Genomic DNA, 17,783 nt, shown 5'->3' with positions numbered 1-17,783 from the left:
CTAAATCCAAGAGTTTAAACTGGTAAGATAAGTCAGGTGACTGAAAAGAAATTTTAAATACTGTAAAATATAAACAAAATTTTTTTGCCATTGCATAATCCTGTAAGGCTAGGGTAACAAAGAATAAGGAAATAAATGAATAGGAGAAAAACAGAGGAAGAAAAGAAAATAACATTCAAATTATATGCATTAGGAAAATCATGGTCTCTTTTTACCTCCACATACCACTGTTAGACCTTTCAATTTCAACCTAACAAAAAATATAGAGTAAATAATGAATCAGAAACTCAAAACTACTATTTGTAGAATTGTAAGTTTCAGAGCATATAAATATATAGATGTGTGTGTGTATATATATATATACACACAAGTGTGTAAATATGTATATATGTGTACATACATGTATATACACATATCTGTGTATAGGGCTTTTGAGGTAGCTATCATTCCCAACTTATAAATAGGAATAGTAAAACGATAAAAGATTAAGTCTTATTTCAAGAATGATTTCATTTTCTTATCTTGATATTAAACTTCTAACCTCCTGCTAGAAGGGGTCTCACATGCCTATAATCCCTTCTACTGGAAGATGCTAAGGCTTTTGGATCTTCTGAGCTCATGAGTTCTGAGCCACAATGTGCTTAGTATCTGCACTAAATTCAGCATCAATATGGTGAGCCCTGAAGAGCCAACAAGCTGACTAAGGAGGGAAAACCTCCTCTGATCTGCCCTGGTCAGAAATGGAGCAGGTCAAAGCTCCCTGGCCCATGTGATCAATGGGCCCCAGGGGTGGTTCCTACCTTTCCTCTGAAGCAACAGAGTTCAACTAAGGCTGATATCAGATGAGAATAGATCATTATTAGAAACTTGTAAGATCTACTTTGAGCATTATCTGTTCTCCTTCTGATTTCATGTACAAGTGATCTTGGAATCATATGATTCAACTGTATCCATGGCCAAACTGTCTGTAGGCTTTTCCATCAGCTCCTTTTCACAGTTTTGTGAACAATAAAACAATTTAGTCTCCCTCAGACTCTAAACTCAGTATTACTTTTTCTGGTTTTCAGTTCTAACTAAACTTCATAAATATCTCCCTTGATTTTTGCATTTGATGAACTGCTTATCTGTCTGAATAAATTTTAATAGTACTGCTGTATCACTTCATCTCTGATTTTCTTTCAATTGGACCAAGTCCACACTATTGGGTTAAGAAAAGACTGAACTTTTGTCCTATATATTTAGAAATGGATGTCAGCCAAATCTAACATTATTCCAACAAAACCATTTATATAAAAGTGCCAGAGGCAAAAAATTGTGTTGTTAGACAGCATCTAGACGCCAAACTGTGTTTCTAAAAATGAAAATAAGGTGTTGATAATCTAGCTCCAATTCACAGAAGCATAAGCTATTTCAGTCAATCAGATCAACACCAAGTGATGAGAGAAACACTGGCAATAGTATCTAGCAATTGTTAAATTTTTCTGCCATTCATCTTTACAAGCTTTCTCAGCCACTGCAGCAAGAGAGAATTCAATATCTAAGAATAAATGCTTAACTAAATAGCAGCTAATTGTGGATTTTTAAATAGTTATCTGATAAGGCTTGTTATGCAACACAAACACCCTTCCTATTTCCTTTCAATTTCATTTTTTATGATGTTACTCAATGCTAACCATATTCAGTGATTTCCAATTCTTTTCTTGGAAAAAGTATTCATAAAGTATAGGCATGAGGCTTCTCTGATGGATACAAGTTTTGGCCTCTTTCATTATGTATCCTTCACTCATATCTTCCAACACATATTTTGCCGTCCTTACCCATTCTCATACCTTTCCATCACTAAGTAGTATAGCATATGATGATCAAATTCTTTGTAGATCTTATCTATCTTTTCATCTTCTATAACAAATACTAGTAAACAGTTATATTTATAACCCTTAAGGACAGGGACTATCTCTTTTTTATCTCTGTATCCCCAATGCCTAGCATTTAGTAAGCACTTATCACCTTTGTTTAATTATTTCAATTGGCCCATTATGGATATGCTAATGACCAAAAGACAAAAGACATTTTGTATTGGTTAGAGAAAAAGGCCTATGATCCAGAAAGATATGGATTAATGTTTAGCCTTGAACACAAATTGACTATATAACCCTTGGCAAATCATTTCTCTAGGAAACTCCTGAAACCTATAAATTGAAAAGAAAGTACCCAACAGCATTGGTACAAAAATATTCTTCATTCAGGAGTTATTAATACATTTAGGAAGTCACAGGTCTAGTTCTTGTTTTTATCTCTACCCATATGGCTACTATAACACTGATGTGAATGGAAATAAAGTATTCTAAAAACATCTACGAACAGAAATCAAACAGTAGCCTCTTAGAGTCTTGGGTCGGGTCTTCATTACCAGAGGCTAAAGGAGTCTTACTTTCCAAAAATACATTGCATCAGCAGTGTGATGATTTCAAACAGAGACCAATTAAAAACAAAGGAAAACAAAACATTGTTTTCTGAATCACTGCAGAATATACTGTATCTCCTCCAAGAATATAAAAATGAGATCTTGATTGATATTTTCCTCCTTCACCAACTAGGGCTTATGATGATCACCTCCTTCTTTAGCTCAAAAAGTAAATAATGGATTTTAACTGAACATGAAAATCAAGGAGAAAAACTAGTCAAGTTGGGGCTTCTGACAGAAAAAAAACCCAAAACACCCAACATAGAAAGAAGGCAATGCCACTTTGCATTTGCTATGTTTCACTTCACAGCTGTGATACACTAAGTTACCTCTAGCTTGTATATATTTTAAATGCATCAAATTTCTTACATTTTTTAAAAATTTGGGATAAGAAAGGCAGGAGTTTAAATTCCAACTAAAGAAAATAAATTGATAGTGGGCTTCTTAGATAGAAAAAACAATAAAATGATAATCAGGACTGTCTTCCCACCAAAAATGAATTAAAGCATACTCTTCAAATTTAATTTTTTTATGACAAACTTAAACACCAACATTTCCATACACAAAGAACAAGAACATAAAGCTGTGCACTGTTTCTTACTGTTCATTTTTAATTTTTTTTTTTTTGGTGGGGCAATGAGGGTTAAGTGACTTGCCCAGAAGTCACACAGCTAGCAAGTATCAAGTGTCTGAGACCACATTTGAACCCAGGTTCTCCTGAATCCAGGGTCAGTGCTTTATCCACTGTGCCACCTAGCTGCCCCCCAAAGTATACTCTTTTTTTTTTCCCAAAGTATAATCTTAACAAATATTGTGAACCCTTCCTTCCTGAAAGGATAAAATGTACAATACAACTAAAACCTAGAGCTGCTTGTAAATTTACTCTCTAATTCACCTAATGAGTTCAAGTACTACAGAACAAGTCAGAATAAGAATAAACATTTCATTTCTTGTTCACCTACTGGACAGTCATTAAGCATTTATTGGCATTCCCGAAAGCTTCTTACCTCTGAGAGTGTTTGAAGCAGCTGATTCACCTGAGCAAAGGCCTGTGGCAGAACCCCATCATAGTTTGACCTCGGACTAAAAGCATGTAACAAACGTTTGGAATCCTGAAGCAGGAATTTAGTTGTTGCCAAGTCCACTGTCTTAGCTAATGTCAAGAAATATCAAAAAACAAAGTTATCAGAGAGATCATACATATTATAAATCTATGATACAAAGATATTCATGAAGCTAATTAATGGTTGTTTTTTAAATGGATACATGTATACAAAATCTGTACTTCATTCCAACTCTGTCCAACTAGAGTCCAAAAGTAAATAAATGAGCAAAAAAAAATCAGTTAGTTGCTTTGAAGGTCTGTGTTTTAGTAAGTTATACATTTATATAATTGGGTCATCCTGAAAATAAAGACCCTACCATTCATGCAAGTTATCATCTTCTATCTCTCCACTCTTTCTCAAGCAAATTCCTGGAAATTTTTATCTTTTTAAGTCTCTACATAGGCTTTATCCTGGGCCTCTTCTCTTTACCTCTATACTCTCTCACTTGGTGATCTCACCTCCCATGGGTTTAATTATCTCTACAAAAATCAACATACACACACACACACACACACACATATGCATATGTATCTATATATGTGTACACACACATCTCCATATTGTATATGTGTGTGAAAGGATATATGCGAGCGTGTGTGTGTGTGTGTGTGTGTGTGTGTGTGTGTGTGTGTCTGTCTGTCTGTCTGTCTGTCTGTCTGTATGTCTCTCTCTCTCTCTTGCCTTGGTCTTATATAACCATCTAACTTTTGGACAATGTAAACAGTTTCCCAAATGCAACTCAAACTCAACACTTTCAAAACAGAACTCATTATCTTTTGCCCAAAATTTTACCCTCCTCTGAAATTTTTTAGTATTGTTCAAAGGCACTACCACCCTCCTAGTAACCCAGGCTGGCCAGTAACCTGATATCATAGTCAATTCTTCATTCTCAACCCTCATATCTAATCCTGTCATTTTTTTCCTTCACAAAATCTATGCCCCCTCTTTCTCTACACTCCCAAGCTACCATCTTGGTTTGAGTTCTCATCACCTCTCACCTGCATGCGTTCAATCTAGTCTCCTTTGCTCTGTTCAGCATTTAACGCTCTTGATAACCTAGGCCTTTCCTACCCTTCCAATCTTCTTATACACCTTACTCATTTCCACACATTCTTTAATCCAATTATACTGGTCTACTTATAAACAAGACCTCAGATTCTGTGTTGTCCGTGCTTTTGTACTGGATATCTCTTGCCTAGAATGCTGTTCACTCACATCCATCTCTTAAGTTTCCTTGCTTCTTCACACCTCAGCTCAAATCCTACCTTCTGTAGGAGGTCTTTTTAGCCCCCTACCCTGCCCTCAGTTCCTGTTACTAGTGCCTTCCCCTCTCATATTACTTTCCAACTATTCTATAATTATCTTATAAGCACCTAATTCTTTACACGATGTCTCCCCCATTATGACTGAGGGGAAGGGGGGGGGGTAGAGGGAACAAGGCAGGAACTGTTTTGATCTTTCTATTCTCTGGACTTAGCACTACACCTGACACTACATACTAGACACAATACAAATTTGTTGCCTTACTGATAAAATGATGTACTATCATAACCCAAAAGTGATTAGATTATCATCAGGGTGATAAATTAAAATCAAGATGCTGAATGCAAAAGATAAGTTTTCCTTTGCAAAAATAAGTTTTTTACCCCTTCTGGGTTTAGATATTTTTATTTATTTGTTTTTAACATCACAGTCATTTCTGGACATAATATTACTTTTCTCTCCAACACCCCACTCTTTTCCCACCAAAACCACCTCCCATTCCAACAAATGAACAAATAAAAATATAAGCAAAATAACAATTGATAGAGCAACCATATCTGACAAGGGAACATTCTACCCTCAATTTCTCTAGGAACCTTATTAGCTTTTCAGTTACTTAGAGTTCAACTTCTTTCAGCAATCTTTTTATTTACATTATTGAAACCATTGTTCTAAGTTTTGATTTCTACTTCCCTTACAGTATTGTGGGTGATAAAAGCACTAACTTTTCATGCTTAATTTTGTAAAATCCCTTAAAAGTTTCATAGGCACTTAAAGTTTCATCGTATTTAAATTTTAGGTGTTAAAACCATTTTATTTCATCTATATAATTATTATTATTTCATTACCCTATAATATTACCTAAAAATAACTTGAATGTGGGTTGGAAAGTATCATGATGTCTAGCAATGCATATTTCCCATCCAAATTATATTTACTATAAAAGTAAAACAAAATCAAGTAACTTGGACTATGGTAGGGTAAAGAGAGGGAGAGAAGATGTAGGAGGAGAACCTTGGGGAGAGACTAGGATCAAATTAGTATAAGCAAAACTGATCACAGGGACCAAGTCTTGACAAACATGAGATGAGATTAAAATAAATAAAATTAAAGGCAAGAAAACACAAATTTAACAATCATAATCTCAAATGTGAATGGACTAAATTCCCCAATAAAATAAAAGTGCAGAATGAATAAGAAATACTTTGCTACACACAATAAACACATTTAAAAATTAAGTCACTGGGGGCAGCTAGGTGGCACAGTGGATAGAGCACCGGCCCTGGAGTCAGGAGGACCTGAGTTTAAATCCAGCCTCAGACAGTTGACACTTACTAGCTGTGTGACCCTGGGCAAATCACTTAACCCCAACTGCCTCACCAAAAAAAAAAAAAAAATTAAGTCACGGAATCAAAAAAGGTAAACAAAATTCACTAAGCATAAAGTGATTCCAATAAAAGTAAGAGCTACATTACGATTTCAGACAGAGCCTTAATGAAAAATCACAATGTCAAAAGGAATAAGTAAGGATATAGCATTAGGTTTAAAGGCAACAAGGTAAGGAAAGAATAAAATTATTAAATACATATATACCAGTGGTACATAAAAGTATAAAAATATAGGTACATAACAACATGTATACACAAAAATGTACATAAATAGTACATAAAATGCCCCATATAAAAGAAAAGCTAAAAGAATTGAAAAAAGACAAAGTAACATAATTGTTGAGGAAAAGTTGCTGCTCCTCTTGTAGGGCTAGATTAATCTAAGAGAAAGAAGAAAAAACATAGAACTGAATAGAATGTTAGAAACTGAAGTTAGAAAAACATGACATATTAATAAAATATTAAAAAATAGACCTAACATTCAGCATCATACAGTACCTTTACAAAAACTGAATATGTACTAGTGAACAAAGAAAGTATAAGCAGATGCAAAAAAATCAGAAATAAATACATCTTTTGCAAACCATAAATGACAAAACAATTCAGGAAGGACAAGAAAAAGATAGAAACAAATGACATCTTGAACAATGAATAAGAATCAATGAAACCATAAATGATAACAATATACCAAAAATTTTGGTAAATTAGCAATGAAAACAGCAAAATAGCAATGAAACTAAATTGAGGAAATTAAAACTCTTTAGTAAAGTAGTAAGATAGAAAATAAACCATAAAAATCATAATCACCTTTCTATGTAGTACTAATCAAAAACAAAAAGAAGGGAGCAGTTAGTGGTGCAGTGGATAAAGCACTGACCCTGGATTCAGGAGGACCTGAGTTCAAATCCTACCTCAAGACACTTGACAGTTGCTAGCTGTGTGACCCTGAGAAAGTCACTTAACCCTCACTGCCCCACCAAAAAAAAAAAAAAAAAAGGCAACCATTAAAGGACTTTGAACAGAGGATCAATGTGATCAGATCTGCCCAGATTAATCTAGCAGAAGTATGAAGAATGAAATGGAGCTGAAGAACTGGAGATGTGAGACCAAGAGGATGCTAATAAGACAATCCACATGAATGGTAATCAGGGTCCATACCAGACTATTGACAGTGAAAATGGAAAGAAGAAAGCTGTAAAAAAATATTGCAGCAGTGGAGTTGACAAGATTTAATAGTTAAGTAGATGTGGGAAGTAAAAGTGAAGAAAATCAAAGTGAACACTGAAATCTAGACTATGAATGACTTGGTAAATGTTAGTGATGATGAAAATAAGAAAACTGCAAAGAGATGATCTTGATGGAAAGATACTAACTTCAGTTTTAGACATAAGGAGTTTAAAGTGTCAATGGAACATCTAGGTAGAGATTTCCCACAGGGAATTGGAGATGTGTGCCCAAAACTTAACAGAAAGATCAGGACTAGATGGACATATTTGGAAGCCATCTCCATCAAGGGGATAGTTGAAGCCATGGGAATCAATAATATTACCCAGGAAGACAATATAAAGCAAGAAAAACAGAGGATCAAGTATAAAATACCCACTCATTTGTCAATCCCTTGGAAAATAACTGCAATTTAAATCAAACATTTTAAGAAAACAACAATGTAGCACAGAAAAATGAAAGATTCCTACCTTTACAAAGACTTTCATATAGGCTTTCAATTGTCATAAGCAAGTCTTTCTCTATAACTAATCCAAAAACAGCTACCCAGTGTTTTTTAAAACACTGTAGTAAATGTGAAAGTGTCCAAGGGGGCTTGAAGTACACCATCTGTAGTTTAAAAAAAAAAAAGAGTCAACATATACTCAGAGTATGTTTAATATTTGCTCTAGGTGCTACCTCCTCAAGAAGGCCTTTCCTGGTTCCCACCCCAACTCCTAACCATTAGCTGCTAATGCTTTCTCCTCTACAGTGATCTTTAATCTATTCTATATATATCTTGAGGAGATTTATGCATTTGTTATTTCAGCCATTAAAATGTAGACCCCTTAAGAACAGGAATTATCTTTACTTTTTCTTTGCATCCCCAATATCTAACATAGTGCCTGGCAAATAAGTGCTTAATAAATTGCTTACTGAATGATTATTAAACATCAATATTTTTTAAAGTTTTCGTTACTATAAATATCTACATTTCATCTGGAAAAAAAACTAGTCTTTATAGTCTAAGGTTGTTGAATGTCTACCATTTACCATGCATGGCAAATACACGGTAAATGGATGCTTTCCCTCAGTACTTCATGTTTCCAATCATCAACAAGCAAAGGCTTTCCCTATGTCTACTGTTTTACAGCTGGTTTGCCAAAATCAATCTTAGAAACCTTTTCTGTCATCCTGAGTTGGACGCTCAATCATCTATCACATAACAAATAACCACCACAATGGTGAAAATTAGCAAAATATAGTACATTTTTAAAAGAAATATCATTTATACAACTTTACAATAATGGTAAAGAATTAAGTATTTCCCATTATCACTCTTAATAAGAGTGGCAGAAAAGGGTAGAGGGTACTAAGAATCATAGTTTTTAGGACATAAACATTAATAGAACTTTGTACTCGAAATGCAAGATCTATATCCAATGACCAAAGAATCATCATATTCTTTACAACAATCTATATTGAAATTCTCATGACAAATGAAATGAGAAAGAAAAAGGATATTGCAGTTAACCGAAGGTCTCAGAGGTTCATTTTGCGTTCATTCATTTATTTATAGTTCTGAGTTCCAAATTCTATCCCTCTCTCATTCCCTCCCTCCCTATCCTCCCTGAGATGGTAAGCAATCAGATATAGGTTATACATGTGCAATTTTGTAAAACATTACCATATTACTCATTATATAGAGAAAAACTCAAGTAAAAAAAAAAATGCAAAGTAGCATGCTTCAGTCTGTGTTCATTCAATATCAGTTCTTTCTCTGGAGGTGGATAGTATGCTTTATCATTAGTCCTTTAGGATTATCTTGGATCATTGTATTGCTGAGAGTAGTTAAGTTATTCACAATTGCTCATAGAACACTAATGCTGTCACTCTGCATAATGTTCTCCTGGTTCTTCTCACTTCACTACAGTCAGTTCATAAGTCTTCCCATGTTTTTTCTGAAATCATCCTGCTCGTCATTTCCCACAGCACAATAATATTCTACCACAATCACACACTAGAGCTTGTTCAGTCATTCCTCAACTGATGGGCATTCCCTCAATCTCTAATTCTTAGCCACCACAAAGAGTTGCCATAAATATTCTTTTGTACCATTTTTTTCCTTTTCTCTTTTTCACAGTTACTATTGTTAACTGTTTCCCTCCATTCTATTCCCTTCCCCATGATATTTACTCAATTATCTTCTTTCACCCTATCCCTCCTCAAAACTGTCTTGCTTCTGACTGCCCCCTCCCCACTTCTGCCCTCCCTTCTTTCACCCCTCCCTCCTTATCCCCTTCTCCTCCTACTTTCCTGCAGAGTTAGATAGATTACTCCACCCAATAGAGTGTGTATGTTAATCCTTCCTTGAGCAGACTCTGATAAGATTAAGGTATTTGAGCCAATTCTGATGAGGGTGAGTTCATTCACTGCCCTGCTCCTCCCTCATCTCTCCCCCCAACTCCATAAGCCCTTTCCTGTGAGGTTTCACCCCATTCTACCTCTCCCCTTCCCCTTCCCCAGTGCAGTCCTCTCACCCCTCAATTTTACCTTAAAGATGTCATCATGGGGCAGCTTGGTGAAACAGTGGACAAAGCACCCACCCTGTACCCGAGCCTAAATTCGGCCCCACAAGCCACTCACCCACTTCTCATCCCCAGGCATGTCACCCAACTCCGACCACCCCCCACACACACACACACACAAAAAAGATAAAAAATAAATGCTTTAAGGATATCCCTTCATAGTCAATTCCCACCTGTGCCCTCTGTCTAAATTTATTTCTATCATTTGCCCTAATAATGAGAAATTTCTTATGAGTTAGACTTATCATCTTCCCATATGGGAATGCAAGCAGTTTAACCTTCAAACATCCCTCTTAATTTCTTTTTTTCTGTTTACCTTTTTATGCTTCTCCAGGGTCTTGTATTTGAAAGTCAAATTTGCCATTCAGTTCAGGTCTATTCATTAAGAATACCTGAAAGTTCTCTTTTTTAGTGAAGTCTCATCTTTTCCCCTGAAAGACTTATAATCAGTTTTGCTGGGTAGGTGATTATTGGTTGTAATCCCAATTCCTTCGCCCTCTGGAATATCATATTCCATGCCCTCAGATTCATTAATGTAAAAGCTCCTAGATCTTATGCTATCCTGACTGTGGCTCCACAGGACTTGAATTGTTTTTTTTTTTTTTTCTGGCTGTTTGCAATATTTTCTCCTTGACCTGGGAGAGCTCTGGAATTTGGCTATAATATTCCTGGAGGTTTTCATTTGGGGATCTCTTTCAGGAGGTGATCAGTGAATTCTTTCAATTTCTATTTTACATTCTGCTTCTAGAATTTCAGGGTAATTCCCTGACAATTTCCTAGAAGATGATGTCTAAACTCTTCCTTGATCATGGTTTTCAGTAGTCTAATAATTTTCAAATCTCTCGATCTATTTTCCAGGTCAGTTGTTTTTCCAAAGAGATATTTCACATTGCCCTCTGTTTTTTTATTCATTTGTATTTGTTTTATTGTGTCTTGATTTCTCATAAAGTCATTTGCTTCTACTTACTCAATACTAATTTTTAAGCACTGATTTTCTTCAGAGAGCTTTTGTACTTCCTTTTCCATTTGACCAATTTGGCTTTTCAAGCCGCTGACTTTTTTTTCATGACCCTCCTTCATCACTCTCATTTCTCTTTCCATTTTTTCCTCTACCTCTCTTACTTTATCTTCAAAGTTCTTTTTGAGTGCTTCTACGGCCTGAGACCAATTCCTATTTTTCTTGGAAGCTTTGGATGTAGGAGCCCTGATGTTGCTATCCTCTTCTGAGGGTGTACCTCAGAGTTTCATTTTGAAGAGGCAAACAAAAGAGCTGGTACAGCTGGTTTCATCACGAGCTCAAAGATAGTAAAAAACATAATTTCATTTGATACTTTCATCTTGTCTTTTAATTCTCAAGTGTAAGCAACAAGGCCAACACAAAAATAAATGAAGCTTAAAGTGCCAACATCTCTTACAATAGATACACCAGAAAAATTAAGAACTTGACGAGATCTTCTAAATCAAGTCAACATATACTCTGAAATTCTTTGACTTCAATGTAAAGGTAGGCATAGTGAAGGATGAAAAGTTGAAAAAATATGGTTCAGGTTTAGAAAATTAAGCCTTAGGCCTATATATCATTAGTATTTTCTTTAAAAAAGGAAATCAGAAGGTAACTGACATGATAAGCAATAAACAATATCTCAAAAATAATACTAACTATATTTTAACAGAAAATGGCAAGTTGATTTTGTGAGTCATATCAGAATCAACTGTATATAATCATATCATCAACTAGGTGGAGCAAAGCTCAAAATTAACACCAAATCAGAAGGATAAAGACCCTGCACACAAACAATAGCTTCAAAGTGACCTACTGAAATAAGTTACTTTTCAGCTTCGTGGCCCAGTGAGTAAGAGTCAGGAAGAACTGAGTGTAAATCCTGCCTCAAATACTTACTAGCTTTGTGACCCTGGGCAAATGATTTAACCTCTCTCGGTCTCTGTTTCTTTATCTGTAAAATGAGGATAATAAAAGCAGCTATTTCACAGCGTTGTTGTAATGATATATGATAACATCATTAATCTGTTATATAAATGCTAACTCATAATACTGAAAAATTACAAATGGAAAAAAGGTAAAGATATTGACCTTGAGCATAATTATTCCCTGCAAAAGCTTAAGTGATATAAAACAGTTGTCACAAAGAGGAAACAAAAAGGACCTGGAAATTACATTGGCCAGAAAGCACTCAATATTCTTACCAAACAGGGAGACATACTGGACAAAGATAATCACAGCCTGACAAAATTTCAGACTTGGAAAGGACTTCAGTGGCTATCTAATCCAACAACCCATACCTTCAAAGAAGAATACATTCTGTAACATTCCTGAGAATAAGAAGTATTTCAGAAGTTGTCTCCACACTAAGAACTGACCAAGTAGATTGTGCTAAACAAGTCAAGGGATAGCAATGATGAGTTCCATTCCAACCCTTCTGAAATAGCTATTCATAGGTACTGTCTCCAACACAACCACATTTACCATTACTCTCCTACAGGCCCCCATTCAACTCTTCCCTCTGCTATAAAAACATTCAACTCTGATCTTCTGAGTCTGACAGACTCTAAGGTGAGGAATAACCAAATGCCTATTCAGACATACACAGAAGGCAGCAATGAAGGCGCCATTAGAAAAAAATCCTAACTCCCCCAACATCCCCACCCCTGCCCCTAAGCACCTCAAGGTTCTGGCAGGTTCCCCCTCTCCTGCCCTCAAGGGCAGGCTCTGAAATGCAGGATGATTAGAAAGAGCATCATTCCTCTCCCTTCCCACCTACAAATCCCCTAACCATACCCCAGTTTTTTTTGTTTTGGGTGGGACAGGATGAATGGGCATAAATCTGTACTGCAGATCTCATTACATAATCTTTCCCATGAAACCCACCCAGTTTTTTAACTTCTCTATTTCTATCAGGGACAAGGTTCACTACCACAGTGTCATCTTCAACTCTTCACTTTCCCTCAACCCACATATCCAATCAGTTGCCAAATCTTGTCATTTCTACCTCCATCTCTCACACAACCATCACCCTAGTTCAAGCCTTCATCATCTCACCTGAACTATTCAAACAAACTTCTAATTGAACCATCTCAAGTATCTTCCAATCCATCAAAGTTGCCATAGGTTTGACCATATTATTCTCCTACTTCAATTAAAGGGTCTAGTAGCTTCCTATTGACTCTAGAATCAAAGATCAATTTCATTTGACCTCATCCTTTTTTAATATCTATTTTTGCTTAAACTTCATAATGTACATAATTATTAATACAGTAATATACTATGTATAACTTATAAATGAGTAAGCATATATATATATATAGACAAAAGATAAAAGTATGGAGACAAATGGTTTACAATTCAGATTCATTTACAAAATACATAGGAGGATGAAGAAGATAACAGTATAGTCCCACTGTCAACGAGAGTAAAAAGAATGAGACAGAGAAACCTTAGTCTGAGACCCAACTCTTAGAAGAATTGAAGGTTTGTTTTACAACATCACTCAAGGATAATAAAGTACTAAAAGAATAGGAAATAGCACATATCACTATGTCCAAAAAGGCATATAAAAGAATATAAGTAACTACCAACCCATATACCTACTTTCTCAAGATGAACATAAGCATCAAAGGTAGCCTTGATAAAAATATAAGAAGGTAATAAGTAAACTTTTATGAATGTTTTTCTGTAACTGATCACATATTCACAGACACACAACTGACAGAAAGGTAGAGATTTACTTTAAGATTCTGCTGTTTGTTGATTACCACCCCCCCAAAAAAAGATTAGTTTTAGAGATTTGTCTGCCAACAAAAAGTTCCTCATCCATTCTTAGATTCAACAATTTAATTCAATCTAATAAACTTTTATTAAGCTCTTATAGTATGCAAAGTGCTATGCTAGGCACTAGGAATACAAAGACAAAATAAAAGTCCCTGCCCTCAAGGAGCTTACTTGTCAATACAGACATATAAGGGAATACAAAAATTCACCAAGTAATTTCAAAAGGAAAGAGCACTATTAACTTGGAAAGATTAGGAGTGATCTAAGACTTGATCCCTGAACTAAGCTTCAAAGAAAGCTCAGGATTCTAAGAGGAAGCACTGAGTAAAGAGTGAATTTCAGAAGCTGAAGAACCATACATGTAAGAATTGAAAGGGGGACAGCTAGGTGGTACAGTGGATAAAGCACCGGTCCTGAATTCAGGATGATGAGTTCAAATCTGGCCTCAGACACTTGATACTTACTAGGTGTGTGACCCTGGGCAAGTCATTTAACCCTCACTGCCTCACCAAAAAAAAGAAAAAAGAAAAAAGAAAAAAAGAATTGAAAGGCAGGGGTTGAAATACTGAGCATGAAGAACAGCTGGCAGGACATATGTGACTAAAAAAGAGAGTACATAAACAGATCTAACATGAAATAAAACTGGAAAGATAAGTGTGAGCTATATTATAGAGCAGTTATATCCTACAAAGGATTTTGTATTTTAACCTAGAGGTAATAAGGAACTAGTGGAGATTTCAAAGAAGACGAGTGACTTGATCAATTTAAGTTTTAGAAATATCAATTTTGCAACTACACGGAAGATGTATTGGAGAGAGGAAAATGTAAGCAAGAAGTAATTAAAGTTATTATAGTAGTCCATATAAAGGGTGATGAGGGCTTTAACTAAGTTATCAACCACATGAAAAGAAAGAAGGGGGCAGATGTGACAGGTGCTGTGAAAGTAGAATCTATAAGACTTGGGAACTGATTAGATATCAGAAGTAAGAGGGAAAAGCAAAGGTTACAAACCTTAGAAGGATAGTGGTAGCTTCAATGTAAATAACAGAAGTTGGAGGAGACAGTTTTGGAAGATAAACAGAAGTTTTATTTTGAGTATGTTAAACTGAGTACCTATTGAACATCTAGATGGAAAAGTCTTAACAACTTTGGTAATGTGGGACTGGAGTTAATGAGAAAAATCAGGGAGAAATATACAGATTTGGGAGTCATCTACATAAGGATGATAACTGAACACATGAGATGGACCTTGTGATGGAATGTAGAGACCAGGACAGAGATTTGAGAGATACTGATAAGACCATTTAAAATTCCTTAGCAAATATGACCATAGAGTTAGTTCTGTTCAACAGCTTCTGATTAGTAGTACCAAATATGGTATATGAAAGAGAGACATATGGTTGTCAAGGGTATTCATCACTATCATGGCTGAATAACTTGAGGCAGGCTCCAAAAAGTTTGATCCTCTTAGTATATTGCTTAGTTGTAGATCCAAAAACATAACAATTTGTAAATAATCAAAATAGGAGACAGCCAAAGGCCAATGGAAATACATATGGTAGGCAAAGTAAACTGAAGTAATGCAAGGAATAATTCAGTATAAATACAATCAGGAAAGGGAGTCATTCATGTAACAAGAATGAGGAATAACAAACAGATGAAGTGTTGCATTGGTAACCACAACACATAAAAAAATCACCTAGAAGAAAGTCTCCATGATATTGAATAGATCTATTCTGAAGGAACAATGGGAGAACATAAATTAAAAATGCATAAACTGACAAATAGACAGCTTGTGATCTGTAATAATGGCACAAATACCTATTCTCATGAAATTAAAGATCCAGGGAAGCTTAGGTCTGTGGTAAAATCAAAATTATTTTTTCTATCAAGTCTTTAATTACACACCAATTAATTAATGCTTATTGGTCCTATGGCAAAGCATAACAAAGTAAAGCTTTCTATATGATTAAAGGTCAAACTTTTTTTTATAATTTGGCAAGTAGAAAACTTGAGTGTAAGCTATAATTAATATTACTTTTCAGTACATACTTCTTTTCTTTTCTTTTGAAAGACTGCATTTTAAAAATATAGCCAATAATTAGGGACAGCTTATGTATAGAGTTGCATAGTATTCCTATAAATGCTAGCTACATTCTAAATGTCAGAATATTCTTGGCCAAAATTAAAACAAAATAATTAGTTTTGAGAAAATATTTTTAAATTTTAATACAAGAATATCCATGTTTCTCATACCTACCCCTAAATCCTTTTAAGATTACTTTTTTGAACTATGCCCAAAGGGCTATAAAACTGTGCATACCCTTTGATCCATCAAAAACAATACAAGGTCTGTATCCCAAAGAGATTTTTTTTAAAAAAAGGGAAAAGAACATATTTATACAAAAATATTCATAGCAACTCTTTTTTTGTAGTGGCTAAGAATTGGAAATTGAGGGGATATCCATCAATTGGAGAATGGCTAAACAAGTTGTGGCATATGATTGTAATGGAATATTATTGTGCTATAAGAAATGGCAAGCAGGATAATTTCAGAAAAAACTGAAAAGATTTAACATGAACTGATAGAAAGTAAAGTGAGCAAAACCAGGAGAACATTGTACACAATAATAGCACTACTGTGTGATGAACAACTATAACTGACTTAGCTGTTCTCAGCAACACAGTGATCCAAGACAATTACAATGGACTCATGATAAAAAATGCCATCCATTTCCAGAGAAAGAACTGATGTCATATGAATACAAACTAAAGCATACTATTTTTTCACTTTCTTTTTTTGTTGTTGTTGCTTGAGTTTTCTTGCACAAAATTACTAATATGGAAATGTTTTACATGATTGTACATGTATAACCTATATCAATTGCTTACCATCTCAGGAAAGGATAGAATTTAGAACTCAAAACTTTAAAAACAAAACAAAACAAAACAATGAGTGTTAAAATTGTTTTTACATGGAATTGGGAAAAAATAAAATGTTTACTTTTTTTTTAAAGCAAGTTATTCAGAAATTATGTTCTCTTCGGCCAAGAGATAACTGATCTTTACAAAAAGGGTTTTTTTTTAAATTTTCAGGAAAGGTGATTTAAAATTCCTAGAAAAATATAATATGAAAGATAGATCTATATCATTTCACATAGTTTTTCTTGATTAAAACATTCATTCTTAAACTCTAATCAGAAATTTTCAATTATAGTTGAAATAATCACCTCTAGCCAGAGGTCTCCAAAAGCAATTTTCATTTCTGTTTCTAATATAGAAGATAAAGCTGTTCCAAGACATTTTTCAAGCTCTGAAATAATATTTTCAAGTAGAATGGCTATTCCAGATGATATAGTATTTCCCTTGCAGCGTTTCTCCTGGGGCTTTGTATCTGGAAAATAAAATTAGAGAGCATTAAGAGTATATTCAAGGGGGGCAGCTAGATGGCGCAGTGGTTAAAGCACCGACCCTGGACTCAGGAGTACCTGAGTTCAAATCCGGCCTCAGACACTTGACACTTACTAGCTGTGTGACCGTGGGCAAGTCACTTAACCCCCATTGCCTAAAAAAAAAAAAAAAAAAAAAAAAAGAGTATATTCAACAGGGCAGCTAGGTGGCGCAGTAGGGAAAGCACTGGCCCTAGAGTCAGGAGGACCTGAGTTCAAATCCAGTCTCAGACACTTAACACTTACTAGCTATATGACCTTGGGCAAGTCACTTAGCCTTCATTGCCCCACCCAAAAAACTTTTTAAAAGAGTATATACAACAGACAAGCTGATATCATTTTTTTAAATATTAGAAACATAATCCATCTCTTTTAACAATGGCTTATTGTACAGGGTACCCCGAGAATGTCAGAAATGCTCTTAAGCGTAAGACGTAGAAATAACAATACGAATACAAAATAACAATACAAAGTACAATTCAAATGTTAATGTTACAAACAGGTTTCAATTTTTAAAAAAAATTTTTTTACTAAA

The 17,783-nt window shown here is 34.9% G+C and overlaps 1 protein-coding gene across 5 annotated transcripts in view; it reads right to left on the bottom strand.

The window, feature by feature from the left end:
• SWT1 (SWT1 RNA endoribonuclease homolog) overlaps positions 1–17,783 on the bottom strand; it is a 143,266-nt gene that overhangs the window by 81,107 nt on the left and 44,376 nt on the right. For all 5 annotated transcript variants that reach the window (XR_006356270.1, XM_044000692.1, XM_044000691.1 and 2 more), the window contains exons 12-14: positions 17,030–17,193; positions 7,916–8,054; positions 3,472–3,617 (exon numbers count right to left, since the gene is read on the bottom strand). Coding sequence is in view for 4 of the 5 variants with exons in the window: in XM_044000692.1 (XP_043856627.1) it covers positions 3,472–3,617; positions 7,916–8,054; positions 17,030–17,193 (449 nt within the window). In the remaining variant the exon portion in view is untranslated. The remainder of the gene's footprint in view (positions 1–3,471; positions 3,618–7,915; positions 8,055–17,029; positions 17,194–17,783) is intronic.

The sequence above is a fragment of the Dromiciops gliroides genome, chromosome 4, assembly GCF_019393635.1.
Source record: "Dromiciops gliroides isolate mDroGli1 chromosome 4, mDroGli1.pri, whole genome shotgun sequence".
Lineage (NCBI taxonomy): Eukaryota > Metazoa > Chordata > Mammalia > Microbiotheria > Microbiotheriidae > Dromiciops > Dromiciops gliroides.
Note: the sequence above shows the minus strand (reverse complement) of the source record. Positions and strands in the feature narration are given on the sequence as shown.